The 27,631-nt window shown below is 65.2% G+C and overlaps 3 protein-coding genes across 6 annotated transcripts; all 3 read right to left on the reverse strand.

The window, feature by feature from the left end:
* Positions 1–44: 44 nt before the first annotated feature.
* Positions 45–4,655, reverse strand: SLC39A4 (solute carrier family 39 member 4). Its single transcript, XM_061171612.1, has 12 exons — positions 4,356–4,655; positions 3,508–3,792; positions 2,832–3,027; positions 2,565–2,716; positions 2,304–2,475; positions 1,788–1,960; positions 1,481–1,618; positions 1,274–1,402; positions 1,046–1,100; positions 770–922; positions 392–579; positions 45–299 (listed from the first exon to the last, which is right to left on the reverse strand). Exons 1-12 carry the CDS (start codon positions 4,620–4,622, stop codon positions 171–173), a joined length of 2,037 nt encoding a protein of 678 aa, XP_061027595.1. The 5' UTR covers positions 4,623–4,655; the 3' UTR covers positions 45–170.
* A 4,414-nt stretch (positions 4,656–9,069) lies between these two features.
* Positions 9,070–13,902, reverse strand: VPS28 (VPS28 subunit of ESCRT-I). 4 transcript variants are annotated; one of them, XM_061172206.1, is made up of 10 exons: positions 13,823–13,898; positions 12,069–12,137; positions 11,468–11,496; positions 11,310–11,347; positions 10,992–11,081; positions 10,159–10,264; positions 9,946–10,047; positions 9,563–9,616; positions 9,397–9,488; positions 9,070–9,305 (listed from the first exon to the last, which is right to left on the reverse strand). In XM_061172206.1, exons 2-10 carry the CDS (start codon positions 12,103–12,105, stop codon positions 9,188–9,190), a joined length of 666 nt encoding a protein of 221 aa, XP_061028189.1. In that variant the 5' UTR covers positions 12,106–12,137; positions 13,823–13,898; the 3' UTR covers positions 9,070–9,187. The 4 variants fall into 4 exon arrangements, with proteins under 4 accessions (XP_061028189.1, XP_061028190.1, XP_061028192.1 ...); XM_061172207.1 differs by lacking the exon at positions 13,823–13,898 and adding an exon at positions 13,509–13,806; XM_061172208.1 differs by lacking the exon at positions 9,070–9,305 and having other exon boundaries at positions 9,393–9,488; positions 13,823–13,902.
* Positions 13,903–15,111: 1,209 nt separating this feature from the next.
* On the reverse strand, positions 15,112–27,138 carry TONSL (tonsoku like, DNA repair protein). Its single transcript, XM_061172205.1, has 26 exons — positions 27,053–27,138; positions 26,857–26,952; positions 26,546–26,688; positions 25,880–26,063; positions 25,372–25,501; positions 24,969–25,140; positions 24,766–24,880; positions 24,078–24,223; positions 23,832–23,984; positions 23,536–23,661; positions 23,224–23,413; positions 22,185–22,264; positions 21,996–22,085; positions 21,647–21,719; positions 21,384–21,547; positions 21,171–21,294; positions 20,279–21,051; positions 20,087–20,163; positions 19,523–19,676; positions 19,362–19,440; positions 18,661–18,962; positions 18,333–18,504; positions 17,431–17,606; positions 17,120–17,193; positions 16,579–16,712; positions 15,112–15,370 (listed from the first exon to the last, which is right to left on the reverse strand). The coding sequence occupies exons 1-26, from the start codon at positions 27,075–27,077 to the stop codon at positions 15,177–15,179; spliced, it is 4,146 nt and encodes a 1,381-aa protein (XP_061028188.1). The 5' UTR covers positions 27,078–27,138; the 3' UTR covers positions 15,112–15,176.
* Positions 27,139–27,631: the final 493 nt, after the last annotated feature.

Genomic DNA, 27,631 nt, shown 5'->3' on the forward strand with positions numbered 1-27,631 from the left:
TTGGTGGGAGACCCTTCCCTCCCAGCGAGGTAAGCAGGCTGGGCTCCAAGGACAAGAGTGTCTTTATTGAAGATGGATGCCGGGGCTCTCGGGGTGGCTGCGGTTTCCAAGGGCTGAGCTAGTGCAGGGCCAGGAGCCAGAGTCAAGGGCCGAGACTGGGGCAGAGGCTATCAGAGGGTGATATTATCCTCATACAGCGACAACAGCAGCAGGACGGTCCAGCCGCCCAGCAGGCCCACGTTGTGCAGCAGGAAGAGGAGCCAGGGCCGCCGGTCCCGCACGTTCAGCATGGCCGGGAGCTGAGGAGGAGGTGGGCCCTGGGTCAGAAGTCAGCTCAGAGTTCCTGCTCAGCTCCCGCCCACGGCAGTCCCCTCCCGCACTCCGCGCTGACCATGTCGCAGAGCGCCACGTAGAGGAAGAGGCCAGTTGCTACCGCCAGGATCCAGGTCTCGCCGTCTTCGCCGACGCGTACCGCGAGCGCCACGTAGAGGCCGATGAAGGCCGTGAGCCCCGACGCCAAGTTCAGCAGCAGCGCCCGGCGCACCGACAGCCCCGCGTGCAGCAGGGCCGCGAAGTCCCCTGGGGCGGGCGGGGCGGGGTTAGGCCTAGAGCCCCGCCCACCCGACGGCCCGCCCACCCCCGACAGACCTCGCCCCGCTCCGATAGTCCCTCCCAACCGTCCCGCCAACCAACCAACCGCACCCCAGGCAGGCCCCGCCCACTACGGGCAGGCCCCGCCCCCGCCCCGTTGGAACCTCTCGCGGCTCACCCAGCTCGTGCGGCACCTCGTGGCAGAACACGGCCAGCGAGGTGGCCAGCCCCGTCTTCCAGGAGGACGAGAAGGCGGCGCCCACGGCCAGACCGTCGGCGAAGTTGTGCACGGCGTCTCCCAGCGTGATCACGTAGGGCAGCAGTCTCAGCTCTGCGGGCGCGGCCGGCGTGGGTGGGCATCTGCCTCGCACCTCCTCGCCCCCGCCCCCCCGCGCCTGTGCTGCGCACCGAACCCCTGGCACCCAATGCTTCCGGGGCCTCCCTCAGGGCTCACCTGGGCTCAATCTCCGGGGCTCCGGGCTCAGCAGTTCGGGGCTCTCCTCCGCCACCTGTTGGGGGGGAGGATGCGGTCCGCGTAGATGAGCCTCTGGGCGGGGAGGAGAGGAGGGGCTCGCGGAGCTAGGTCCTCAGCTCAGGCCAAGGGCAGAAGCCTTGGCGTGGGGGCTGGGAGTGCAGACAGGGCTCCGCGTGGGGTAGGGACGTCCGGCCAGAGCCAGCTCACCAGGTCTGCGCGGGAGCCCTCGTGGGGCTGCTTGGGAGGCCGGAGATCGCTCGGCGCTAGCTGCAGGGACACGCCATGGCTGTGGCCGCCGTGACTGTGTCCGTGGCTGCAGGGCCCGTCCTTTCGGTCCTGCGGGGACAGCGGCTCAGGGTCCACCACGCCTCCCCCCCTCCTCCCCACACCGCGTCCAGCCCCCATGCACCTGACCTCCGGGTCCAGGGGTAGCAAGAGGTTGAAGAGGCTCTCGAACAGGAAGAAGGCATAGAGACCACCCAGCACAGCTAGGAGGCGCCAGGTGGGCTGCAAGCCAAGGCCTTCGCCATCATGCGAGTGCAGCCCCAGCACCTGGGGGGGCAGAGGGCACTGGGCCAGTTGCCCCAGGGCCTCCTCCCCCCAGACAAGGAGATAGGGGTTAGGGGTCAGGGAAGGGTCCCAGGAGGGTGTGCCTGGAAGGAAGGCTGGGTAGGGGAGTCCCTGGTGGGGGAGGGAGGGTCCTGGTGGGCAGGGGGCCAACCTGAGGCGTCAAGTGCAGAAGGGCGTCGCCTGTGAGCGCGCCTACAGCCATGCTCAGGAAGGTCTGGATGATGTAGTGGGTAGCAGTGCTGCATTTGGCACAGGTGAGGAGCGAGAGCCCGAAAATGGAGCTGAGGCAGATGAGCAGCGTAGCCAGTGAGCCATATAGGTACCCTGGTGGGGGGGGGGGGGACACAGTGAGAGCCTCCCTCTCAGCCTCAGCCCCCCATCCCTGCTTCCCAGGGAAGGGTGTCCAGGTGGGGTCCAGGAGTGAGCAAGACCCGCCAGGGCTGCTCACGCTAGCCCTCTGGCCTCAAAACTCCATCCTCTTCCCTTTCAGGCCCCCATATTCCCTGTTACCCCTCTACGCCAATGGCTCTTTCTCCTGCCAGCCCTGGCCCAGCTCTCCCCGCCCCTCCCAAGCCCAGCAGCCACTTCCTCCTCCCTTTTCGGTCCCACCTCCATGCTGCCAGCCCTCTGGGCACAGCCAGGCACAGCTGGGGAGGTGGGCACTCACTCTCCACCTGGCTGAGCTGGTCCTGGGTGGGCTGCTCAGGCTGGGGGCTGCAGGCCCCACTCAGTTGCTGCTGGAGCAGGGCAGGGCTCAGTTGGGCCCAGGCCTCTGGTGTCACCCCAGCCTGCTCAGACAGCCCATACACCGCCATCACATCTCCAGCACTCAGGCATACCTGGGGGGTGACAGGCCTGGGGGTCAGGGACCTGAGCAGACTAGTGGGACCCCACCTCTCCCCAGGACGAGGGCGCATGGGCTGCTCACTGTGTCCCACATGCTGGAGCTGCTGTTGGGGGTGGCAAGGGGCACAGGGCCCTGGCGGTTGGCCCCCTCTCCCAGATGACCGTGGTCACTGTGGTCACCATGGGTCTCGGTCGCTCCGCCCACCCCCAGGCGCTGCATCAAGGCCTCCAGCTCTGGCAGGGAGGACAGAGTGACAAAGTTTGTGTGGGCTCCAGCCCTGCGCTCCCCAGGGGCACCGATGCTGGGGTTCAGGGCACTCCCTGCCCAGTGGCCCAGCTCAGGCCTCACCAGCCAGTGTGATGTTGGGGTTCTCGCTGCTGTGCTGCCGGAACACGAAGTCCACGAAGTACTGAGGGGTCGGCAGGGCTCGGAAGCAGGACCCGTTCCTGACGTGGTCCAGCAGGGCAGCCAGCACTGGGCCGGGGCTGCCGGGAGACCCCACCCCCGCCGCTTCCTCCAACAGCTGAGGCAGGTCTACACAGGCCTGGGGAGGAGCTGGACCTCAGCCTCACTGGCAACGTGGACTTCCTGGCCTCTAGCTCTGCCATTGCCCCTGGTGCCCCCTGGACTCCAGTGACCCTGGACCAGCCTCCTGGGAGCACCACTTCTTCCTGTTCACGTAAGACCTGGGCTGGGCCCCTCCCCTGCTTGGGGCCCCTCCCTGGTACCACAGGCCTCCCCCTTCCTGGCCCAGCGGGTCCAGGCCCCCACCTTCCCCCCAGGGCTCCTCCCTGTAGCCCCAGGAGCTTTCTCAGACCCTGTCCAGGGTCAGGGCCCCTCCTGGGGCCCCTGCAGCCCTGCCCTACTCAGTGGTGAGCCTCCATTTGTGATTCCCCCAGCCCAGACTCCCCAAAGTGCCCAGAAAGGTGTCGAGGCCCAACCCCCTAAGGGGTCCCCCTCCCCTCAATCCCTCTTGGCTCCTCCTCACCCACCGCCCCCCCGGCCAGCCCGCCCGAGCCCCCACCTCCGCAGAAGTGGGCCGGCCAGCGGCCTGGGCCTGAATCTTCTGCAGCAGCCTGGTCAGGCCTGGGGTCAGGGCCTCAGGGCTCTCGAGCAGGGCCAGGAGCTGGTCGGCGCGGGAGGCCCAGCGGCCAGCCCGGACATCCGCACAGGTGCCCTCCGGGTTGCTGAGGTAGAGGGCGGCGGCAGCACTGAGGCGGGCGATGTGCCTGGGCTCCAGGGCCGGACCGGACCGGAGCCCTGGCTTCTCAGGCCTGCCCAGGGCCAGGGCGTCTTCCACAGACAGGCACTGTGGGCAGAGACAGGTGGGCAGGGGCCAGGTATCTGTGGCTCAGGAGCCGCCCCCTTCCCTGCGGGGGCCTCACACAAGGACCACCATCCTCTCCATCCCTCTCACAGCGACACCTCTCCATCACCTGCTCACTCACATACTCTCCCCACCATCCCCCTCAGTGACAGGACTGCGCGTGCGTGCGTGTACACACACACACACACACACACACACACACACACACACACACACACACACAGGGGTCCCGCCACCTCAGGGTGATTTCTTCCTGGAACCACTGCCACTTTGCTGGCCTGGGGGCTGACGGGGTGGGGGTGGGGCAGCCCTGGGGTCCCGGAGCCGCGGGTCCCTACACGCCACCGCCCCACCAACAGGGAGGGCAGGTGGGTCTGAATGCGGAGTGGGGGAAGGTGGGCTCGGGCCTGCAGGCAGGGCCCAGGCGCCAGGCCACTGCACTCGGCCCGCCTCCTGGAGTTTGCCCGAGCCCTTTGCCGCCGGCCCTCGGGGTGGAGCGGCGGGCTGGGGCTGGGGCTGGGGGACCCGTCGGGTGGGGCCGTTACCTTTCCACACGGCCCGTCGGCGCAGTGCACACGGGCCGCTAGTGTATTTAACAGGCTGCCCAGCGCCATGCGGTCCAGAACACCCTGGCCTGAGGACAGCAGGGTCAGCAGACGGGCAGGTGGGGTCGCCGTCCCGGTCAACGCCAGCGCGGCCAGCAAGGCCAGCAGCAGCCCTGGCTTGGGCCCGGCCAGGCCAACCAAGCTGCGGCCCCCGGGTGCTCTGAGTTCCAGGGAGGCCATGGTCACCTGGGTGGCTGTGGGCTGCATGGGCTGCCTGGTGCCAGACTCGGGCTGGGCTGGGACCCGCCCGCCCCGGCGAGGCTCTCCAGGCATTTCCTGCGGGGCCCTGTGATTGGCTGCTGGAGGTGTCGCAGGTTAACCATTCCAGGTCCTCCCCGAGCGAGGTGCTGCTGCCCGCGGGGGGCGAGCCTGGGCTGGGCCCACTGAGCTGCGGCCCCGGGCCACCCCCTCTGCTCCCGCAAGGATCTTGTTACCGAATGCAAGTCTGTGTGCCCGATGCACAGTGAGGCCAAACAAACCGAAACGTCGGAGTCTGGAGCAGAGAAGGGTTTACTGGGGGGCCGAGCAAGGAGAACGGGTGGCTCGTGTTTAAAAACCCTGAACTCCCCGATGGTTTCTGGGGAGTCTTTAATAGGCAAACTTTGGGGTGAGGGCAGCAGGGCATGTGACTTTCTCCTGAGTGGTTGGTGGGGAGGTGGCGGCGGTGCTGTGGGGTCCCAGCTGGTAGTCGCCATCCTCCACCTGGGTGGGGGCCTTCGTTCTGGCGGAAGAGCTCCAAGGGGAGCCAGGACCTTGCCCCAAGGCTGTAGTTTCTTGACTGCCCCTCCTTTGTTTCTGCATCCCCTCCCTTCCCTGATTAGCAACAGTTTGAACCTGCCCTTTGGAACTCAGGGAAGGTCTTAGGGGGCTGAATGAAGCCCATTTCCTACAAACAAGAAACGGGGGACAAGGGAAGGATTTGTACTCAGGAGGCCCCCGCGGGTCCTGCTCAGTTTCAATCCCCCCCTTTTTTTTGGTGCTCCTCAGTCTTGAGGGGAACAGGTGTCGGACAAGACAGGGAATAAGGTTTGCATAGAGAGGCTACGCAGGAGCTTGGCAGAGGAACTCGGTTTTAGGGGAACTCCATTTCAGTGTGGGTGTTGCTTCCCGGGGCCCTCTCTCTGAGAGCTGCCCTCAAGCCAAGGGGGCCTGGCGCAGAGGTTCCAAGACACCACCGCAGGCCCGGTCCCCACATCCCACCTGAAAGCCCCCATACGGCCCCGCCCCACTCCCCTCCCTGCAGCATCCCCAGGAGGGCCCCCCTGCCCCCTGGCTCAGGCAGCTTAGACACCCCCAGAGCCTTCGAGGGCCTCCCTGGGGGTGGGGTCCTGAGCTGCGATGGAATTCTGTGTTGAAATTCTTGCGGGCTGGAATCCGAGGGAATTGAGATAAGGTGCTGGCTGAGTCATGTGCCCCTCTCCAAACCCTCCAGGGAAAACTCCCCAGGAAATGGCCAAAGCCCCACACAAACAAGAGCAAAAAGGAGGCTGGGCCCTCTGCTCATACCCCCTGGCTCACCAGCCAGTGAGGGGCTCCTGGGCCCTGAGGGCAGCAGGAAGGCGGAAGTGGGCACTAGGCTCCGGGAGGGGCAGAACTGTGGCTCCCAGCCCTGCCCCTCCCTGCTGGCTCCCGCTCCGGCCTTTGAACCTCTAGGCCTCATCTCTGCCTAGTTGGCAGTCTGGAGAAAGGGGCAGACCCCAGGGAGCTAGCCAACACCCCAGTCTCGGGGCAGCCTTGCCTTCTAGAGGGAGTGTGTGGATGGCCCCTTCCACACCTGGTTGGACCGACTGCTGACCCTGACCCTGTCCCTAGGGGGCGTGGTTGGGGTGGGGGAGGAGAGGCTCCAGGGGACCTGGGAGCTCAGGCCCCAGGACTCCGTCCCCATCATCCTGTGCCACCCAGGGCAGGGCCTCAGGCTGAGGACGGTGTCCTGGGCCCGAGTTCAGGTGTAGTTCCTGCCCTCCCACCCACACACATGCTGGATGGCACTGCAGTGTGACCTCGGTGGGTCCTAAAGGGGTATCAGGCAAGGGGAGGGGATGGGAAGAGTCTGCCAGGGGTTCAGGTAACTCCTGGACCCGAGTCAATGAGGAGGGAAACTGGAAAGATTTGGGCTACCCCCCCACCCCAGTTGTTGGGCCCAAACTGGCCTTTTTCCTACCCCACCTTGTCAGGGCTGGGGGCTGGTTGGAGCTGAGCCTGGGACCAAGCTGCTGCCTCAGGTCATCCACTGCTCAAGGCCTGGTTAGCTTCAGGGAAAAGGTCTCAGCCCAGCCGTTCAGGTCCCCTGGTGGAGGCCTGGCACACAGCTGGCATGCCCTCGGGCCTCAGCACCCCTCTGTGTGGGCCCACGTTTCCCTGCTTCATGTCCCCCCAAACACTTACCCATGCCCTCCCTTCCTAGCCCAGAGCAGCCAGAGTGTGTCACCAACTCCCCTGCACATCTGCCTGTCCCCCGCCAGCGCTGGGCTTATCCCCAGGCCCCTCCTGCATCAGGCCATCATCCAGCAAGCGCCAGACACCCACATTCATTGCAGGATATTCACAGAAGCCCAAAGATGGAAGCAGCCCAAGGGCCCATCAGTGGGTGAACAGATAAACACAATATGGTCTAGACATACCACGGAATATTATTCAGACATGAAAAGGAAGGAAATCCTGTCTCATGCTAAAACATGGATGAACCTTGAGGACATTATGCTAAGCGAAATAAGCCAGTCACAAAAGAACAAATTCTGTATGATTCCATTCATACTTCCGAGGTTTTGGGGGTCGCCAGAATCCAGGGGTAGAAGGTAGAATGGTTGGTGCCAGGGGCTGGGCGGGATAGGGAGCTGTTTAACGGGGACAGTTTTAGTTTAGGAAGATGAGAAGGGTCCTGGAGACAGGTGGTGGCAACGAATGCACGATGTGGTTAATGCACCTAATGCCGCTGAACTTAGAAATGTTTCAGGTGGCCAACTTTATGTTTTACATATTTCATTGCAATAAAAAATTAAAATAGACCCCAACAACCCTCCCTGGCCCTTTGCCCCCTCAGCTCCCTGGACAGCAGGTCGTGGGGACTCAGGCACTGGTGGCCTCTCCCAGGCTCCACTGAAGCCTCAACCCAGCCCACACTGTTGTCAGAGTCACTGAGAGCCCCGCGGGCCAGACTCGGCAGGGCTCTTCCTCGGCTCGGTCCGCCCTGGAGCTCACTGTCCTCCACACCTGGGCCTCTGGTCTCCTCCCCGGGCCCCGGTCGCCCCTTCTTCAGCTCCTGCATTGATGCAGCGCCAGTCCTGCACCTCGGGTAGAATTCCTGGCACCCATGATAGCGTGCTTTCACCCCAGACACCAGCCTTCACCCTTGTCTCTGGAACTCCACCCTCTGGTGTGCAGCCACGCACCTGATGGCTCCCCTTGACCATCCGAGAGCCACATCCAGCTCCGCCTGTGCACACAGGGCCCCTCCTCCCCAGGCGTCCACATTTCAGTAGGAGCTCCTCCACCCCTCCAGGTGCTCAGGCTCAAGCCTAGGTGCAACCCCGGAGTCCTCATTCCACCGCTGCATCCAGCAAGGACTGTGGGCGCCACACACAGCACGGTCCACACCCAGAACCTGACGGTCTCTCCCCCTCACTTGCTGACTCTGCTCTTCCCTCCTAACACCCAAGGGAGATGAGGGCCTCTGCTCTGAGTCCCTCACTGGCACCCGGGGCTCCTGGGTACAATCCCAAGTCCTCACCCGCCTTCCAGCCCTGTTTCCCACCCGGCTCCCCACACCCTTCCTCCTTCCCCAGGGAGCCCTGCTCACTTCTCCTGGACCTCCTGTTCAACGCTGAGAGCTGTTCCTGACCACCCCATATGCAATGGCACCTCCTCATTGGCAGCCTTGGACCTCCTCCATCACCACTCGAAATACCACACACTTTATTTGCTTGCCTCTAGAAGCCAGATACAAAGCAGCACCACTAAGAGAGAGAAAATGCTACAATGAAACTCTGGCATGTCCCTCATCCCAACGCCACAGCTGCTAAAACTGGAAACAACCCACCTTGGAACCCAGAGCCCTGGTCTCTGGTTTGCTGCTTGCTGTCTGCCCCAGAGGATGAGGACGCGGACGTAAACACTGCGGGGCCAGGCAGCTTCCAGCACTGACGGCACAAGACCTTGGAGCAGGCGTGGTGAACACTAGTAAAGGATCTGGCATTGCTTCCCCACCAGGCTTTGGGCAAGACCAGCTTTGGGGCTCCCGTGGCGTCTGCCGGCTGGGCCTTGCTCCCGGGTGAGGGACACCCTTGGTGGCAGGCAGGAGGACAAGCTGTGCTATTGTGAGCTATCAACCAGGGCTCCTGTGAGCTACCGCACAAGGATGGGCCCTGCTGCACAGGTGTCAGGCTCTGCGCCAACCTGGCCAGCTGGGCCGCCACGCTGCCTAAAGCTCTCAGCTGAGGGGTGGGGGAAGCTGTGGCAGGCAGATGCAAGCCTACCTGGCCTGGGGGGAGGCGCACCCCTGCTGGCTTGCCAGGCGGTGCCCACCAGGGAAGCCGCTGCCTCTGAAGTGCCACTGAGGCTCTTCCCTGATGAATGGGCTGCGTGCTCCCGAGGCCCAGAGGGCAGACAAACAGGCAGGGTGGGCCTGGGGGCGGCGGGGGGTGTCCACAGCAGCAGGGAGGTCAGAAAGCATCTTTATTGGGGGAGCGGGCTCCAGGCCACTGTGCACGGCAAAACGTGTGCAGACGTCGGGGGAAACGGGACCATCACAGAAGGTGGGGGTAGGGAGGCTGGGCTCAGGCGTGCAGGAAGCGGTTGAAGGCGTTGTAGGCTGACTCCAGGTCGAAGAGCATCTGGCGCACCTGGGAGTCGTCCAGCTCGTCTGAGGCTGACATGCCGCTCAGGGTCTGCAGCCTGTGGGGCACAGAGCACAGAGCTGGGCTGGGGCAGGTGGGGGGCTACGGGGCTGGGACGGACGGGGCGGCTCAGCAGGTGACACACTCACCACTGGCTGACCGTCTGGCGGCCCTCGAAGTCAGGGGGCAGGTGGCTCATGCGGTGCATGGTCTCCATCAGCTCCCGCAGGTCGGGCTGGATCTGCGGAAACACCACCCGCTGGGACACCGACCCCGCTTCCCCTGCCCCCACCCCCGACCGCCCGGGAGCCGCACCTCGTCCATGGCCCGGATCTCCAGGCGCAGCTTGTCCATCACTGTGATGAAGAGCTGGCGGCAATTGTGTGTGTGAGACGACGTGGGCCCCCGGCAAAGACCCCCGCCAGCCTGGTCCTCTGCAGGGTTGGGCCCAGGGCAGCACCAGCCGGCCCTCGCCCTCCTCAGCCTCGGCCGTGGGGTCACGTGGGCCCTAACCCTGACCCTGCACCTCAGGAGCTGTCAGTGGGTGGGAGCCCTGGGCACATCCCACGTGGGCCTTGGGATGGGAGGGGCCTCAGGGGGTTTCCCGGAAGCTGCCCAGGAGGACTGCCCTCCCCACCCCCCTCCAGCTACTCTGTGCACCCCGGGGCTGTGGGCACGTGGCCCTCCCGCCTCCGCACCGAGACGACGTCGGCAATGCAGCGATTCAGGTTGCCCTTGTCGTCCTTGATGGTGATGGGCCGGTCCTCCTTGATCCTCTCCATGGCGAGCGGGCAGTCCAGCTGAGGGAGGGCACACGGTGCTGGGCCTCGCGGGGCAGCCCAGCCCCAGCCCAGTGGCCCCCATGCCCACGCCCGCCCCCGCCCCTCAGGGTGGAGGGGCCGCTCACTCACGCGGAACTTGCGGCAGAATTCATCGATGGAGCTGACCTCTGACCCCTGTACCTGCCGGAAGGCAGCTTTGTACTGGACCAGGAGCCGGGAGCAGGCCGCAGTGTACCTGGGGGGAAGGGTCAGGCTGCCGCCCTCAGCGCCAGGCCAGCGCCGCCTGGCACATCCTGCTTATCCTCGGCCCTTCCAGACAAGTGGCAGCTCGCACGGAGGGCTGGGTGAAGGGCCAGGGATTGGCCATCGAGGGCCGAGCCTTCCCACTTGGTTTATACAAAAAAAGAACTCTGGAAGGTGGCGGAAGGTGGTAATGGCCAAAATACAGCTGCCACACGGACCTGGCCTGGACTGTGCAGCCTGGCCCCCAGCCCAGCACCAGGCAGAGGCCCAGCGAGACCCCTCGTGCCCGCTCCTCGGGCCGTGTTGGCTGTGCCTCCACGTCGACAGCTCGTGGTCCTATGGGGGAGGGGCTGCTGCACCGAACAAAGGCCCCACGTACCTCCTGGCTGCCAGGCCTGGCCAGCGGCACCCCACGGACTGACTGCCTGTGCCACCCTGCTCGCCTTCTATGCATTTGCACTGATGAGGCCCCAGGTAGCAAAGCTGGGGCAGAATCCTGAAGCCAGGGCGCTGGGCTCCCCTCTCCCCAGAATGCTGGGCTACTGCTGCCAAGATGTCCCTGCCTGAGATGGCACCAAGGCCACCAGCACCCAGGGGACCCTCCTTGCGCTGGGTGAGCCTCAGACCCCCGCCCTTGCTCCTTACTGAGCACCCCAGCCCTGGAGGGCAGAAACAAGCTTCCAAGTACGGGTCGGTGGTGCAGGGAAGCGGGCTCTCACTCGTTGGGGCTGACGCAGTCCTTGATGTATGCCTTCTCCAGGGCCTGCATCGTCTTCACAACTGCAAACAGCTCCGCCATGTTGTCATACCTGAGGGGGCGCATCCTTCAGCCGCGGCCGCCATGGCAGGGAAGCCGGGGTCCCGGAGCCTAGGGTGCCAGTCCTACCCAAGGTGCCGCTGAGGCAGAGCTCCGTGTCTGGCTGCCCCTCTCACCCCACCCCTGGCAGAGGCTTCTTGGGACCCGTTTCCCTGGGCCGACCCCATGTCCTTCTGACCCTCAGTGTGGGGGAGGCAGGCAGCCTGAGTGCTGGACTCACTTCTCCCGCTCACGGGCATTCTTGTACAGCTTCACTTCCTGTTAGGGAGACAGGGCAGAGGGTCGGCCAGCAGCGCCACAGTGGCTGCGGGGCCCCGGTGAGGACCACGCGGACAAAGACTATTGGCCAACGCCGCCAGGCGGGTGCCCGCCACTCACCTCATACAGCTCCGGCTTGTTTCCAGGGGCTGCGACAGAACAGGCAGATAGCTGGCAGGCTGCTTACGAAGGTCACCCTGGCAAGCTTGTCCACCGCCCTGGCCCAGCCCCGTCTCAGCACCCCTCCCAAGGCCTCCCCGGGCTATGTCCCAAAGAGCCCAAAGGGAGCTGGGGGAATTTCAATCTCGGCATCCCCATCAGTTAGTTTGTGGGGTGACCTGAGCAGAGGACATGCCTCTGGGTCCAGGGGGCTGCACGCCAGGGCTGGTCCTCCATTCCACCTGTTTCTGGGCTACCTTGCTTACGATGCAGTGATGGGCACACACGTTTGTCACATGCTTTGTAATCTTTTCCCTGGCTTGAGGACTGTGGGATACCCAAGACCCCCTGAGGTTCCAGCCACACTAAAGCTGTCATCTCTGCGCCCAGCTGACCCCACCTGGAGGAGGTCTCTGGGCCCCTGGCCACTACCTGAGGTCTTGCGGGGGCGGACACTTATAGACCTCCCAAATGCTCCGGCCACCACTCCCATCAGCCTCTGCCGCAGAGGCTGAAAGCCTAAGCCCTCTGGGTCCCTGGGCCCAGCTTGGGCCACACTCACCTCCCATGCCAGGAGTGGCTGGGATCCCGTGAAACATCCTGCAGGCTCAGGTGGCCACAGTACAGAGACCTAGGGAGCAGAGCCAGTGCTGACGCAAAGGTGACCCCCTAACACCCCTGAGGGCTGGGCCTCATGAAGAGCTTCCCCATCCTCAGCAGAAACAAAAACAGCAATGAACACACAGGGTGCTGTGCACCGTGTTGGGAACACCGAGCCACCCTGGAGGCTGCCGGGAGGAAGCAGGTGCAGGTGAGCATCTCAGGAGTGAGCAATGGCGGGACGGCAGAGGGGGTGGGGTGGGGGAGGGGTGCCCTGGAGCATGGTCAGAGCAGGTTGCTCTGAGTCAGGTGGCCAGGAGAGGAAGGGGCTGCAACTATCAGATGAATGACCTGGGTGAACGTTTGGGCAGAGGGAACAGCACATACGATAGCACGTATAATGCGAGGTCTTCACGCAGGAATGAATTTAGAGAAACAGACAAGCGGCGGGGGGGCGGGGGGGACGGTGAGCTTTCTGAGTGAGGGGCGTCCTAGGGGGTGAGGGGCGTCCTAGGGGATGAGGACAGAGAGGCAGGGGGATCAAAGGGCACAGATCTCACAGGCCAGGAGGAGGAGTCTGGGTTTATCCTGGCACAGCCAGAGGGAACTACTGGAAGACTGAAGAAAGTCCTCCCGGCTCCAGGTGGGCAGCGGGCTGAGCCGACCGTGGAAGCAGGATCGCCTGCCCACTCCGGAAGTTGATGCGGTGGCTGGGGTCATGTCCTGACGTGCTTTGGAGATGGAACCACCAGACCCAATGGAGAATTTGAAAAGGGGTAAAAATTAAAAAGGACTCAAGAATGACACCCTTATTTCTGGACCAGTGGCACCATGACAGTGACGTGAACTGAGATGGAGAACGTGAACAAAGCAGGTGTGGAGGGCAGGCGGGTGTGCAGGAAAGCGCTGCAGTTGATCTGTTGGCTTTGAGAGGCTCCGCAGACATCCGAGGAAGCTGCTGAGGCGGCTGGAGATCAAGGGAGAGGCCGGGGCTGGCAGGGCTGAGCCAGTGGCACTGAGGGGGTGGATGGCGTCCCACAGGAGATGGCTTAAGGGCGAACCAAGGTAGAAAGGAAAGCAGCCCACGTTGAGCCCCGGGCACCCCGGCGTGCGGAGGCTGGGCAGAGGGAAGGCGGGATCAGGGCTGGGAAAGGCCAAGGTTGTACAAGTTAAGCAGCAGGGGAGCGGGGGCGGGGCCGAGAAGGCCGACGCAATTACCAGAGCCCGCGGGGGTGGGGTGGGGACACGGATACCACTGAGCCACCCTCCCGCCGCATCAGAGAGGAGGCGCAACGGAGAGAAGGAATAAAGGGATCGTCTGTGGCTCTACAGCGGGATTCCACGCAGCCACGAAAACGGACGTCCGCGGCCACATGCGAATACTCGGCTGAACCTCACCAACCTGCCCCGACCCAGAACGGCGAGCTTCTAGAGAAAGCCCAATGAGCGCGGTGGACGATCGGGCGGGCCGGGTGCGGGGCGCATAGGCCGCGGGAACCTTCGGGCCCGGCGGTCTGAGCGCCGCGCTCGGAGGCGCCAGTCCCGGGGAAACGGCTCTGGTGCCCTGGGGGGAGCCAGGAGAGCCGGGCACCGGGAGAGGGGACCACAAGACGGAGAGCGAGGAGGAGCACGGGCGCGGAGTGCCGTCCGCGGCACAGCGACACCCCCGGGCCTCGGCCAGGGCCGCCTTTCCCGCCCACCCCCGGCCTGGAGTACCTGGGAGGCCTCGCGGATCCCGGAAATGGCGCGGGGGCGGAGCGCTCCCTGACGTCTTCGCTTGTGCGCGGGCCCCGATGTATGCGCCTGCGCGCACTTCCTCGGCGCCGGGTCCTGATGTCTGCGCCTGCGCGCGGGGCCGGTCTGCCTGGGCTTCTGGCTACTTCCCCGCAACCCCGCGCTGAGGCCGGGCCGGGATGGGGGTAACACTCTGCGGGTCTGATCCAGCCATGCCTGATAGGAACCGGAAGAGGTAACGAAGGGAGAAGGCTTTGCCTTCACCTGTAGGGCCTCTAAGTGGCCGGATCTGTCCTGGAAACTGTGCCCCACAGGGTTAACAGAAATTGATAACAGAAATCCTTGAGCTTGTCTTTACAGCTTCTTAAAAACTCCATAAACAACAAGGACCTACTGTACAGCACAGGGAACTATATTCGGTATCTTTTAATAACCTATAATGGACAAAAATCTGAAAAACAACATATATACAAAACATATATACAAAACTGAGCTGAATTGCCTTGCTGTACACTTGAAACTAACACAACATTGCAAATTAAGTGTACTTCAATGAAAAAAACCCCTCCGCTTGTAACCTGCCTTCACTGACCAAGCTCGCCTTAATTGTTGATACAAAAACGTGCATGTCCTGAAAAATAAGATGTTTGCTCTGAGTTGTTTTCCAGGAACTTGGAGTCACCTGTGTCCAGTCTGAGCTCAAGCCAGTTAAGACTGGTTGGGACCACCAACCCTAAAACTGGGCCTGCACAGGTGTCCAGTGAATGACCTTTTGACATCAGAGGGCCCAAGCCCCCACCCTCAGATCATGTGCCATTTTTTAACATGGGTCCCATGAGGAAGCAGGTAATTCAGACACACCTCTGCAGAACACAGATTATGTCACCTTTTTCCTACCTCCCATCTCCTTTCCCCATGCTTAAGATCACCCTGCCTTTTTTTTTTTTCTTTTTTGGCCACGCAGCTTGTAGGATCTTAGTTCCCCGAACATGGAACCAGGCCCAGGCTGTTGGCAGTGAAAGTGCTGGAGTCCTAATCACTGGACTGCCAGGGAATTCCCCCAACCTGCTTCTTCATCCCGTAAATACCCTACGCCCCTACTTTGGGGAAGCCAATCTGAGATCCGTCCTCCTGTCCCCTCACTTGGCTGCCTATGAATAAACCCTCTCTCTGCTGGTTGTGGCTCACTGCTTATTGGGCAGGGAGGCCTCATTCCAGAGCGCTCTGACAGCAAGGTGAACCCCTCCGAAGGCCACAGCAGGGAGGGAGGCGGCAGCAACGGCTTCCTTTATTAGAGGCTTGGGCGGGTGGGGAGGGCGGGGCATGGCTCAGCCAGTCAGAGGTGCCTGAAGAAGAGCTTGGGTCCCCGGTCCAGGGTGCATGCTTTGGGGCCCAGCTGGCTGGGCAGCAGCTGATGCAGGGCATCCCGGTCCTCAGCAGAGAGACGTCTGCTGCACAGCTGCAGCTCCCGCAGCTGCACCGTTAAGTTGTCCCAGAGGCGCAGGCCCAGGGGGCCCTGGACAGCACAGCCTGCAGAGGGGAGGCAGGAGTAGGCCTCAGACTATGGCCGGGGGCCCGCGGGAACCAGTGGTGTTCGTAGAGGGGGCCCTGTGGGGCTTTTCTCTTTACCAGTGTGGCCCTCGGGAGGAAACACACTTCCTCTGAGGCCCCAAGGGCTGCAGCAAGGGGCATGAGCAAAGGCCAGCAGAGGCCCGTTAATTCTCTAGGAAGGTGTGCTCTCCCAGGCCTAGTGTGCCCAGGACTGTGGACTCCCTTCCCAGCCAGTGGTCGGGCACGAGGGAGGTTGGCTAAAGTAAACACCGCATTCACATCTGTGCCTCTGCCATTGTCTGACGATGCCTGGGTCTCTCCCTCCATAAAATGGACCCAATGGGCTACCTGTGAGTCTCAAGACACTGAGCTACAAGGCTCAATCCTCAGAGAGACCAGAGAATACCCAGCAGGCTCACGACCCCAGGGAGCTTGGTGAGAGGGTGCAGGTGCCAAGAAGCCAGGTGTGTGGGGAGCCAGGTCTCCTACCAGCCCACCTTCGGGGGGGCCTTCCTGGAGGAGCCAGCCTGGCCCTGTGGGCCCGTGGGCGAGCAGCAGGAAGAACCCAGGGGTCCCCTGTGTGTAGACCCACTCCCAGCCCTTGTTCTCCTAGAGGGCAAAGCCTGGTCTGCCCTGCCCTGGGCCCCAGCGGGATGTGCCAGGCTGCTGGGTGGCCAGTTCACCAAATGCACCTCTCTGGGGTCCTTCTCAAGACAGCTCTGGTAGGGTCCTGCACTGGGGCGTGGCCAGAGAAACCAGCTAAGTCAGGCCATAGGCCTGGACGGTAGGGTCAGGGCAGCCTTGGCCAGGAAGCGGGAGGGTCTCTCAGAGGCAGGTATTGCCACCCTAGCCCGACGTCCCTCCCTCTGGACAACAGGAACGAGAAAGTCCCTGTGGCAGTGGGTCCCTCGGCCATGGTCTCGAGGGTCAGGCTGACCAGGCCAGAGGCAGAGACCCACGGTCCTCCCGCCCTACGGTTTGAGGAGCGAGGCTCACACCTGCTTCCAGTCACAATGGTCACCGTCCTCCGCTGTGGCAACCCCAAGGGGCCCAGCCCACCCTTGCAGTCTGGCTGGTGGCAGTGACAGCCCCTTCAGAGGAGGCACCTGGGCCTAAGGCAGGTCCTCAAGGAGGGAGCTGTCACCAGCTCCGGTGTGGCAGGTATAGCCACCATACCCAGAGCTCACCTGACAGGCCGAGGAAGCTGAGGCCTTGGGGCCGCCCTTGGAGGGCAGACAGGAGCTCCTCCAGGCCAGCACAGCTGATCTTAGGGTTGGCAGACAGGTCCAGCGAGACCAGCGAGGGGCAGAGAGGCAGACATCTGAGACAGGGAAGAAGCCTGGGGGTCAGCTTCCATCACGAGGGGAAGCTGCCCCAGGTGACCCCAAGGCTCGGGGAGCTGCAGGCCAGGCCCACAGGCTTTGCCCCCAGCCTGGCACGGGTGCCTCACACTCCTGCGAGCCAGCTGAGGCTGGAGGGCCACAGAAGCAGTGGCCCTTGCCTGGGCTGCTGGACAAAGGGTGACAGGAAAGGACACACCAGAGGGAAAGAGTCTCGAGAGCTGTGGGAGCATGAAGAGAGACACGAGGGCCAGCCAGGAGGCAGGCTAGTGGCTGGCGGCCAGGTCTCGGGGCACGCCGGGGCAAGGAGCCCCAGCTTCCCCGGGCTCCTGGGCCCTGAGATCAGAACCCCTGCAGGATGGTGGTGGCACAAGCTGGCTGGCATTACCTGCTCAGATCTCTCACGGCCTCATCGCCCAGGTGGTTTGCCGACAGGCCCAGGTGCTCCAGGGCGCAGCCTTCCTAGACAGCGGAGGCCCAAGGGGAGCCGGCCTGAGTGGGGGACCTGCCCTCCCTGCCTCCCTGGATCCCAGGTGTCCTTCCTGCTGGCCAGGAATTCACAGCCTGAGGCAGGCAGGCCTACAGAAAGCTTTCCCCGCCTCTGTTTTTTCCAAACGTGCAAGCCTCTTCCCAGCACCACCCGCCAATCCTGGGTGGCCCAAGGTGCCTCTGGCTTAGGGTCCCTCCTTGACCGCATACCTTGGTCAGGTAGCTGACCACGGGCTCCGTGAGGCCTGGGTCACTCTTGCTGGCGGCCACAGAGCCCAGCTCCAGGCGCAGGAGGGTGCTGGCTGGCAGGCTCCGCAGGGCCTGGGCCAGGGCGGAGGTGCCCAGGCCGTTGTAAGACAGGGACAGTGTCTTCAGGCACTTGGCGCCTGTACCAAGGGCCAGAGCCTCTGTCAGCCCCGCGTGCTGCCGCCGCCCCCAGCCCTGCCGCACAGTCCTGGGCCCAGAACCCTCGTGACCCTCGGGAAGCCGTCCTTGTCCCTGAGGTTTGGTGTGCGGGGAAACGGGGGTGGCTCTGGCCCAGTGTCTCCCAGTGGGGAGGGGGCAAAACTGGGCGCCTGAGCCCAGCTCCTTCCCGCCACTTCTGGGCCCTCCACCTGCCCCTGCTGACGACAGGATGGCCCCAGGTGACCCCAGACAGGCCCCGGGCTGGGACACCCCCGTGTGGTGGGGTGGGGCGGGAGCACTCCGTCTGCCACCCCAGTCCCAGACCCCTCCTCCCCTGCCGCTGTGCTCATAGCTCTGTGGAAAGCCCCCTAGAGGACCCCGGATTCCAGCTTCTCAGCGCTGGGATGGCGGGTCTCTGCAGCCCCAGTGGGCTTGTGGCGGAATCGCCTCCGGCAAACGGGATGCTCAGACCTGGTGAGAGCCGTGGGGCTGGGGCTCTGGCCTGCAGCGTAGCTGGGACTGGGGCTGTGTCCTGAGGGGGCCGCCCAGGCCAGGCAAGCACCCGACGTCCCTCTGAGCCCAGACAGGTCCAGCACCTGCATGTGCACCTACGTGCTCCCGAAAGCTGGGCTTGTGCCCTGGGAGTCGTCACACTCGAGGCTCTCTGAGCCCTTGGGGCCAGGGAGTGGACGTGCCCGGCAGCTCACCTTGGAAGGCGCTGCCCAGGGCCGCCTGGTGGTTCAGGAAGAAGCTGGGGCCAAAGCCACAGGCCTGGAGGTGCAGGGTGCTGAGCAAGGGGCAGGCCCGTAGGATGGAGGCCAGGGCCTGGCCACAGCCATCCCCGAGGGGGTTCATGCTTAAGTCCAGTTCTTCCAAGTTCTGTGGAGACATGGGTTCCCCAGAGGATCTGGTCTGGGCCACCCGGAGCTGGGTACTGGCCAGCACTCTCAACCGCGCCTTCCCACCCAGGGATGGGCTAGATATGGACGTTCAGATGCTGCCCTGGTACCGGTCCACTATTCCCCACGCCTCTACCTGCAAGGCGGACTGCCCCAGGAGGCCCACAGCAAGCTGGCGCAGGCCTTCAGGGCCCAGGTGATTGGAGGAGAGGTCGAGGACGGTCAGGCCGGGCACGGTGTCCAGGGCAGCCAGCAGCTCGGCAACACATCCATCCCCCAGCCGGTTCCCGGCTAGGCGTAGCTCGCGGAGTGCTGAGTGCAGCTTCAGGGCCCGCAGCAGTGGGGTGAGCTGGGCCTGGCGCAGCGCCAGGGAGCAGGCACTGAACGCGGGGCCTGAGCCCTGATGCTCCGTCGCCTGCAGCACCTGATGGTGCTCCCCTGGAGGGGGGAACGTGGTGTCACGAGGACCAGAGCCTGCCTGTCCTGCCCTGTGCATCACAAGAGGCAAACCAGGCAGCCCCTCCTCACTCACGAGCCCTGGGGCAGCCACCAGAGGCCTGTGGACCCCGTGGCCCAGGAGCCACGCCGCACAGACAGTGGGTGGTGCTCATCTACCTCCAGACGGGGCCAATCTCCCCCCCCCACCCCACCACCTACACACAGGGCCACTAGGTGGGGGAGGAAAAGCCGAAAACAGGTGTGGCGGGAAGGGACCCTGGTGAACACCTGGGGTCCTGGGAGTCGAGGCCCGCAGACCTGAGAGTGGCACGGGCAGGTGGAGCCCACACACCCAGCCCTCTGCCAAGGCCACCGCCGCAGGGCCCCCTGGGCCCTTACCTTGCTCCAGGCTCTGGCAGGCCCGGCGGTAGCGGTCCGTCAGCGGGGGAAGGTCCCATGAAGTCACCTCAGCCAACACCTGGAAAGCACCAGCGGTGTGCAGCCCCCGGCACCCAGTGCTGGAGAACACCCCGAACTCAGGGCCCCGCCCTGCCACTCACCTCCTCATTGCTCTGCAGCACATCGGAGATGGGGTCCTGTGGGGCCAGCAGGGCCCCCTCTTTTTGTAGGGAGAGCCGAGGCAGCAGCCCAGAGGCCTGGTAGTAACGCTGGGCAGCCTGCTCAGCCAGCCAGGCCACGGAGTGGGTCTCCCTGCTGTGGGGACAGAGGGCGAGCTGAGTCCTGGACCTGGCCAGGTTCCTGCACACGCTGAGGAGAGGCCCCCGGGGTCCTGCCATCCCAGCTCGGTGTCCACAGCTCCCTCGTCTGGCTCCTTCCTCTCCCCCTGCCCCTACGTGTGACATGCCAGTGCCCCGTGCACACGTGCAGCACCTCCGGGCCGTTTCTAGGGACGCAGGGCCTCCCCGAGCCTGTGTCTGCCATCACCTCCCCCAGCTACCAGCCCCCCAGAGGTGGGGTATAAAACCAGATGGATTCTCAACGCACATCCCACGCCATCTACAGCCGTGAGGGCCCTCTGCTGCCCCTGCGCACCATCCCCCGGCCCAGAACCCGCAGAGGCGCAGAGGGAGCCAGGGGTTGGGAGAAGACAGGTGACACCTTACCTGTGTGGAACGGGGATGAGGAAAAGATTATTCTGAACACGAACTCGAACTCGGATGGGAGGGAGCAGGGCCTGACCCTAGCAGGTGCGGGCAGGGAAGAACAGCCTGAGTCAGGAAAGACGGAGCCCCCCGCCCACTACCCCCAACCGCCCCAGCCTGGGAGGCAGCTCTGCTCCAGGCTTGCACACCCACCAAGGGCTGGCCTGCTGCAGGGTTTCCCCCAATGGGCCCCAAGGCCCTGGGGACAGCAGGGCTCCGCGGGGGCTCTGCGGCTGAGCTGCAGGCTGCATCTGCTCTGACCACTGCACTCCACCTCTTGAGAGAGGACAGCCGGCTCTGCCTGGCCCGGGCCCGAGGCCTGATGGCACTCGCGTCACTGCCTGACCCGGAGGCACTGTGTCTGCTGCTATCCGCGCTGCTATCCGCACTGCTACGGGGGCGGGGCAGGTGGCTGCCCCGGTGACCGCGGGCCAGCGGCAAGTCCTCTTCCAGCCAGTCCCCGGCCAAGCACTCCTCCTTAGGGAGGGGCGCCGCCCGGGGGGTGGGGGCCTCGCCGGGGCCTCGAGGGGGGCTGGGGCCCAGGCGGCAGCTCTGGGCACTGCCCACACCGCCGACGGCCGCCCGGTAGGCTGCCCAGCCGGCACTCGCTGTGGCTGCCTCCCCGTCACTGGCAGGGCCGGGCATCCGGGCCGTGGCGGGCAGTGATGGGCCAGAGTGCCGGAGCCTCTTCTGGGTTGGCTGGGGTGGGCCTGGGTTGTCCTCCCCCTCCGAGCTGCTACTGCTGGCCAGCTTGTGCCTGCTCCTCCAAGGCCTGGCCGCAGCTGGCACCGCCAGCCCCTGGGAGACCCTGGCACTGGCCTGACAGGCTTCTGGGGGTCCTGGGCTGGGACTTGAGGGAGGAGAGGTCCCAGGGTCAAAAAGATGGTTACTTGGGAGGGTCGGGGGAGCCAGGGAGCTGTGGGGAGCTGCGGAGAGATCGAATCTATTGTGAGGCAGTGCCTGGCACCATCCCCGCCACCCAGGGCCCCGGGGACTCTCAGGCTGAGGAGCGAGGTCCCTAGGGGCAGAGGAGGTCCCCGCGTGCCTTGGCCCGAAGAGGCCGCCTGGAGCAGCGTCTCCATGGCAGCAGCCTTCTCTCGCGTCTCGCCATCCAGATCCTTGCAGTACAGCTTCACCCACTGCTGCAGCGTCTGCAGCGGGCTGCGCCCCTGTGGGGTACCCAGCTGAGCAGGGCTGGCAGCAGCAGTACCACCAGCCGCGCGTGGCCCACGCCTGCCTGGCCTGCGTCTGTGCTCACCTTCCTGGTTCGGAGGATGACTGATGCTCCTCGCTCAATGAGCAGCTGGGCCACCTCAAAGTGGCCACAGTTGAGAGCATCGTGCAGGGGAGTGATACCCTCACAGCCTTGGCCACCCGGGTCATCCACCACGGCCCCATGGTCCAGCAGGAAACGGACGATGTCTGTGGACAGGGGGTATGAGCCAGCTCCCGGGCCCTTCCTTGGAAGGGACCCTTTCCCTCTCCCTGTCGTATGCTAGCACCCCTCGGTCCCACACTCACCCAGATGCCCGTAGTTGCAGGCCTCGTGCAGGGGTGTCCAACCACAGTAGTCCCGAGGGTTCAGGGGGTGGCCCTGTGACAAAGAACGGGAAGGAGCCTGGCCCCGAGTACCCCACAGCCTGGCCTTGCCCTGGGGCTCTGAAGCCTGAGGAGGGCCCCCGGGGCCCACACCCGAGCCTGGCCCTGGCCCAGGTCACACCAGAGTGAGGGAGACACTCCCCACCACAAGTACAGAGTCCCCAGTGCTGGCGCCGGCCCCTGCGCCCTGTCCTGGCCCCTGGGGAGACAGTACCCCAGCGAGAGCCCCTGCTATGGCCGCAGGGTGACGGGGGTGGGGCAGCGTGCCCACCTGCCTCACGAGGTCCTGGACGCGGCCCAGCTGGCCCTCTATGCAGGCTCGGTGCAGCAGGGTCTCCCCGACGTCATTGCGCCGGTTCCACTGTGGGCACAGTCGCCCCGTGGGGGCGTAGGCGTGAGGGGACAGGGCGGCACTGGCGCGCAGGGGAGGGCGACACACCCGCTCAGCCGCCGTCCTCACCTTGCTCACTCTCCTCTGGCCCAGACAGCCCCGAAGCTCCTCCTCCTCCTCCAACCGCTGGGACCCGTCAGCTTCATCCTCTGGAACAGAGCCAGGCCCGCCAGCCCAGGTGAGCCTAGCCCCCTGCCCCGAGCTCTCCTGCGCCCAGGAGACTGCCCTGTGGGTCAGCCTCCCCCGCGCCAGACCTCTGCCGTCTCTTTCCCGGCAAGCATCCTTGTCAGGCCAAGTCAGGCCCAGGGTGGACACAGCTCGTCCCTGGAGCCCAGGCGTCCTCCGCCTGCATGAGTCCCGGTGCCTCTGCCTTCTCCCGCCCCCCCCCCACCCCCGCCTGCTCTCAGCCCAACCCCGCTCCTCGCCCCTGCTCCCTCCTGCACCTCTGGCCCTTCCTGCCACCTCCTTCTCCTCCGTGGGTAACTGCCTATGGAGAGCATCGCCTGAAGTTCTCCTTTTGGGTCCTCTCTCCCCGCCCCTCCTGCGGACCCTCCCCCACACCTATATACGAGCCACACCCAGCTCGGCACCCACCTAAGGCAAGGCTGAAACTTCACAGAGGTTCTGGAGGCCCCTAGAGTTCAAAACTCAAGCCACTCCTACTGGCCTCGGGGACCTTGCAGCCAGGAGCCAGGTGACTCCTGAAGCCCACCCACTGGTCCGCTGCCTGAGCCGGCTTCTGCCACAGCCCACCCTCACGGCTGCCCCACGGAGCTGAGCACGCTGGCCTCAGGGGAACCTGCGCGGGCCCTCAAGGGTCTCGGGACCCGCTTGGCTCCTCTGCCCGCTTGTGGTGCGTTTCCCCAGGTCTGCCCCGAGCCACCTCCCCTGCAGACGCCCGCCAGCTTCCCGGCACAGCCAGTGCCCGGTTCCCTGCACCCACCCCCTCCTCCACCCTCCTCCACCCGTCTCACCTCCGCCAGCTGCCCACCCCGCGCTGGGCTGTTCCCTCCCATCGTGAGCCTGTGAGCAGGACCCACCGGCCCCGGCCCCGCACAGGCGTCAGGGAGGGAACGCCGGGGCCGCCGGCACAGCGTCCGAGCCTCACCGCTCTCTGAGAGCTCCACCTCGATGGCCTCCAGGGCGGCGTCGTCCCCCTCGTCCTCCTCGTCTTCCTCGTCCCCCTCCTCCTCCTCACCTTCAGCCGGCCTCAGCTCCTGCAGCCTGGCTTCAGTGCCAGGGGCCTCCTGAGGCTGCAGCCTCAGCTGCACCGCGTGGAGGTGCCGTAAGACCTGCCTCTGAGGAGCAGGGGACACCCAGCTCAGGCCAGAGCAGAGACAGGGATGGGGGACAGGGGGACAGACAGGCTGCGGGGAAGCTGTATGTGGGGATCTCAGCACGGGCGGGCGGACTCCCACACCTGCAGCCGCGGCTGCTGAGCTTGCTGGGCACAGCTGAGAGCCTTCTGGAAGCACGGCGCCAGCACCTCGTAGGCATCACCGGCGTCCTCGCGGGACAGCGCGATGTTCAACCAGGTCTTGGCCTCCTGGAGGAAAAGGCATGAACTCGGTGGCAGCTGCCCCCGCACCCAGCTGGCCCCAGCTCCCCATGGCTGCCCACACGAGACAGGAGGACGACAGCCCTCCCGTGCCCACCCCCGAGGGCAGCAGTCCTGGGACAGAGCCCCGGGCAGGGCAGGGCGCCGTGACCCCTCACCTCCAGGGCGTTGCCGTCCCGCAGTCTCAGCTCCTCTTCATAGTGGCGCACGGCCTGGCGGTGGTCCTTCATGTCCCCCAGGGTGGCAGCCAGGGACACGTGGATGACGGCCAGCTCAGGCCCCGGCCTGTTTAGCAGCTCTGCGAACTGCAGCTGGGAAGGCGGCAACAGCGAGGCCAGGGCTGCGCCACACCCCGCAGCCCACAGCCCCGGTGCCCTCACCCCCGCCCCAGCCCGGGCACGCACCTGCTTCTGGTAGGCCGCGGCGGCCTTGGGGAAGTCGCCCGCCTTGGAGAACAGGTCCCCCAGCTGCTCGCAGATGCCCATGGCGCCCCGCGGGTTGCTCTCCTCAGCCTCCTCCAGCTCCTGCTGCAGGCGGACCACCGCCAGCACTGCCAGAAAGAGCCTGGTGCAGGGGCGGCACAGCCTGGGGCCTGACCCCGTGCCCTTAGGCAGCCAGCCACCGGCCCGAGCCTCCGCTCACCCCCCGGTAAGGGGGGTGGTAGGAGGAACTACTTCGTGGGGTCGCAGCAAGAGTAGAAGAACCAACTAATGACAAGTCAGGGCAGGGGCTGGTCCGCAGCATGGGGTGGGGCCCTGCTGACCGCCACTTATCAGTCCTGCTAGGCCACACGCACCGTCCACGCTCCCACTCCGTTAGGCGGGGCGGCTTTTCTCTTGAGTTTGCCAACGAAGCTGGCTTGTGCATAGACACTAGCCTCCTGACCACCCTGGGTGCCCCTCTGACACTCTGTGCTGAATGTAGCTCAGAGAAAAATGAGGCCCCTCCCAACAAGAAGTGGGGGGAGACGGGTGCCCTACTGACGCTGCCACCTCCCAAAGGACACACGCCCAGGCCTCCTCTGCTGAAGGATGGGAGCCCTCCCTACCCCTTCTCAGGGGGTTCAGCCCCCCCATCCCCTCCTAGGCTCACCATACTTGAGGGTCCGGCAGACCAGTGCCTTCTGCAAAGGCTTCTGGGAACCAAGCCGATAGGCCTTCTTCAAGGCTCTCTTGGCGGCCAAAAAATCCCCTAGGTCTTGGAGGACCTGGGGGGCAAGGGAAGGTGAGGCCCGCAGGCTCCTGAAGGCCCAAGCCCGCCCGGGAGCAGGGCCCGGAGCCACTGGGAAGCAGCACCTGCGAGAGGAGCAGGCAGCACTCGCTCTCCAGGGAGCCCTGCTTCAGGATGCGCGCGCACTTCCGCGCCCCCTCCAGGCAGCGCATGGCCTGAGAGTGCTGCCCCCGCCGCCAGTGGATGGCGCCCAGGTTGTAGCGGGCGCGAAACAGGTCCTCGTACAGGTGGTTCTGCCTGTGGGCGGGGACAGGAGCTCAGTGCCCGGGCACTGTCGCTTAGGGACAGCACGGCAAGCACCCACCGATGCCACTTAGGGTTCCGGCCCCCACAAAGCCAAGGCTGCCCCTCTGCTAACAGGAAACTGACTGGGCGGAGGGGTGAGGTCAGCCCGGCTGCCCTCTCGGGAGGACCCTGGGAGCAGCCCAGGCCCCAGCCGCTCCCTCCTGGGGCCGAGTGGGGCCTTACTCGGCAAGGAAGATGCTCTTGGTGAAGTAGGCGTGGCACAACGCCGCCTGCTGCAGGCTGTCGCAGGTGAGGCCCACGTTGAGGTAAAGTCGGGTCCTCATCTCACTCAGCTCTCGCTGGGCCAGTGAACCTGGAAGATGCCCCTCCAGACACTCAGTGCCCTACCCCCACTTGGGGTCTCCAGCCCTGGGCCCTGGCCAGCCTCTCCTGGACCCCTCCTCCCGCCTCTCACTGTAGGTGCCAGGGGTTCTGCTGCAGGTAGAGCGGAATGAGAAAGAGCAAAGGCAGCCGGACCCGAGGTCGTGAGGAGCACAGGCTCTGCGGGGCGGGGGGGGAGGCGGCTTGGGGAGGGCTGCTGCTTCTGAGAACCGATCTCAACCTCACAAAGGGAGGGCCCAGGCAGGTGGACCCACCACACGGGCAGGGCGGGCAACGGGGCTGTAGCCTCTTCTCCCTGCAGAGCTCAGGAGGCAGAAGGCGGGGAGGGCCAGTCTCCAAGGGCAGTTACCCTGCAGCTTCTCGTCCACGATAGCCAGGCTTTTCTCGAAGGCACCCTGTGCCTGCAGCAAGGCATCCTGTGACTGGTGGTGGTCATAGATGTCCAGGTGGGTGCGGCCAATGGTGGCCCAGGCCCTCTGCTGCTCAACATGGTTGGACAAGGAACATGCCAGCTCCAGGTAGCGGTGCTGGTGCTGGAGCACAGAAGAATGGCCACTGTGAGCCAACCCCACGTCAAGCAAACCCCATGTGTCCCCCAAGCCCCCACAGAGCAGGCCAAAACCAGGCTGCAACACCCTATTTTCTCTATGCCAAGAACTGCCTGTGGGGACGGTGGCACCACACTCGGACCAGCCAAAGTCACTGGGGGAGAGACACTGACCGGGAGTTAGCTGGGCGGTGGCAGCCCCAGAAGCCGGGGCCAGGGCAGTTCTGTGTGGACAGAGGGCCTGGACCCCCACTGTGGCACACCCACCCAAGGACCAGGCTACCAGGGCCCGGCGCAGGGCTCTCTGAAGGTGAGGCCCCATCGCAGCGTGTCCCCCTCTCCCCTCCAGCCAGAGGCCTGGACGGCAAAGACCGGGCCTCCCTTCCCGGAAACGGACCCCCAGGAGATGAGAGCCCAGGAGACCTGGGTGTGGCCAGCGTGGGGGTCCACGTCGCGGCCTCCGCCCACCTGCAGGGCAGCCGAGTAGTCCTCCGTCTCCGCCAGCCTCTCTCCGATCTTGCGGTGGGCCACGGCGCAGCCCAGGGGGTCGTCGGCCGTCTCCAGGAGCTGCAGCTCTTGCTGGTGCTCTCGCAGGGCTTCCGCGTAGCAGCCTGGGCGGGCGGTGCAGGCTTCAGTCTGGCCGGGCAGTGGGCCAGGGGCCGCGAGGGCCAGTGGGGCAGCGGCCGGTCGGCACTCAGGAAGGCCCCCCCCGCCCGGCCCCCCCCCCCCCCCGGTCCTCCCGGCTCCCCGCTCCCAGGCCCGGACTCCACCCCACGCACCATGGCTGGCCAGGAGCTCCCCCAGCTGGTGGCAGACGGCTGCCTCCTCCCGCAGCTGCCCGCTCCTCTGGGCCTTAGCCTTGGCCTTGCTCAACTCTGCAGAAAGAAGGACGAGGCGTGGGTGCTGAGCCTCTCCGCCCGGGAGGGCCAGGCCCGCCCCCGGCCCCCGCGTTCGGGCGCTAGTCCCTGGACTCACGGCGAAGCTCGCGGTCCAGGCTCATACTCCGGTCGCCGTGCCGGGGGTTCCGGACTTCCCGCGCTCTAGCGCCGCCACGGCAGCCCCCCCCCCCCCAGGCCCAGCGCGCAGGCCCAGTCCTGGCGCGGAGTATGCCGGGAAGTGTAGTCCACCCGCCCGACGCATCCTGGTAGTTGTAGTAGGGCTGGCGCTGGGGCCGGAAGAGCGGCGGGCGCCTCCATGGACTCCTGGGTCTTCCCCTCGAGCTGAGCCCCCCCCCCCACCCCGCCCCGCCCCGCCCCGCATCCCGCATCCCGCATCCCGCATCCCGCATCCGCCCTTGGGGTGGGGTCTCCTGGGCTCCCTCCGCGTGCTGCCGCATCCCGCACACAAGCAAATCTACCCACCCACGCTACTTGGCCTGAGGAAAGGACTGCCCTCGCGTGGGAGGAGAGGAAGGCCTCGGAGACCACGGGCACTTGAGCACTCAGATTTGTGGGCATGATCAGAGGCGACCTCGCAGAACCTGCGGATCAGCCTTGAACGCGCCACAGTCGTCACACGTGGGGACTCCAACCCCCAGTGCTACCGGCGGGAGGG

The sequence above is a fragment of the Eubalaena glacialis genome, chromosome 17, assembly GCF_028564815.1.
Source record: "Eubalaena glacialis isolate mEubGla1 chromosome 17, mEubGla1.1.hap2.+ XY, whole genome shotgun sequence".
Classification (NCBI taxonomy): Eukaryota; Metazoa; Chordata; class Mammalia; order Artiodactyla; family Balaenidae; genus Eubalaena; species Eubalaena glacialis.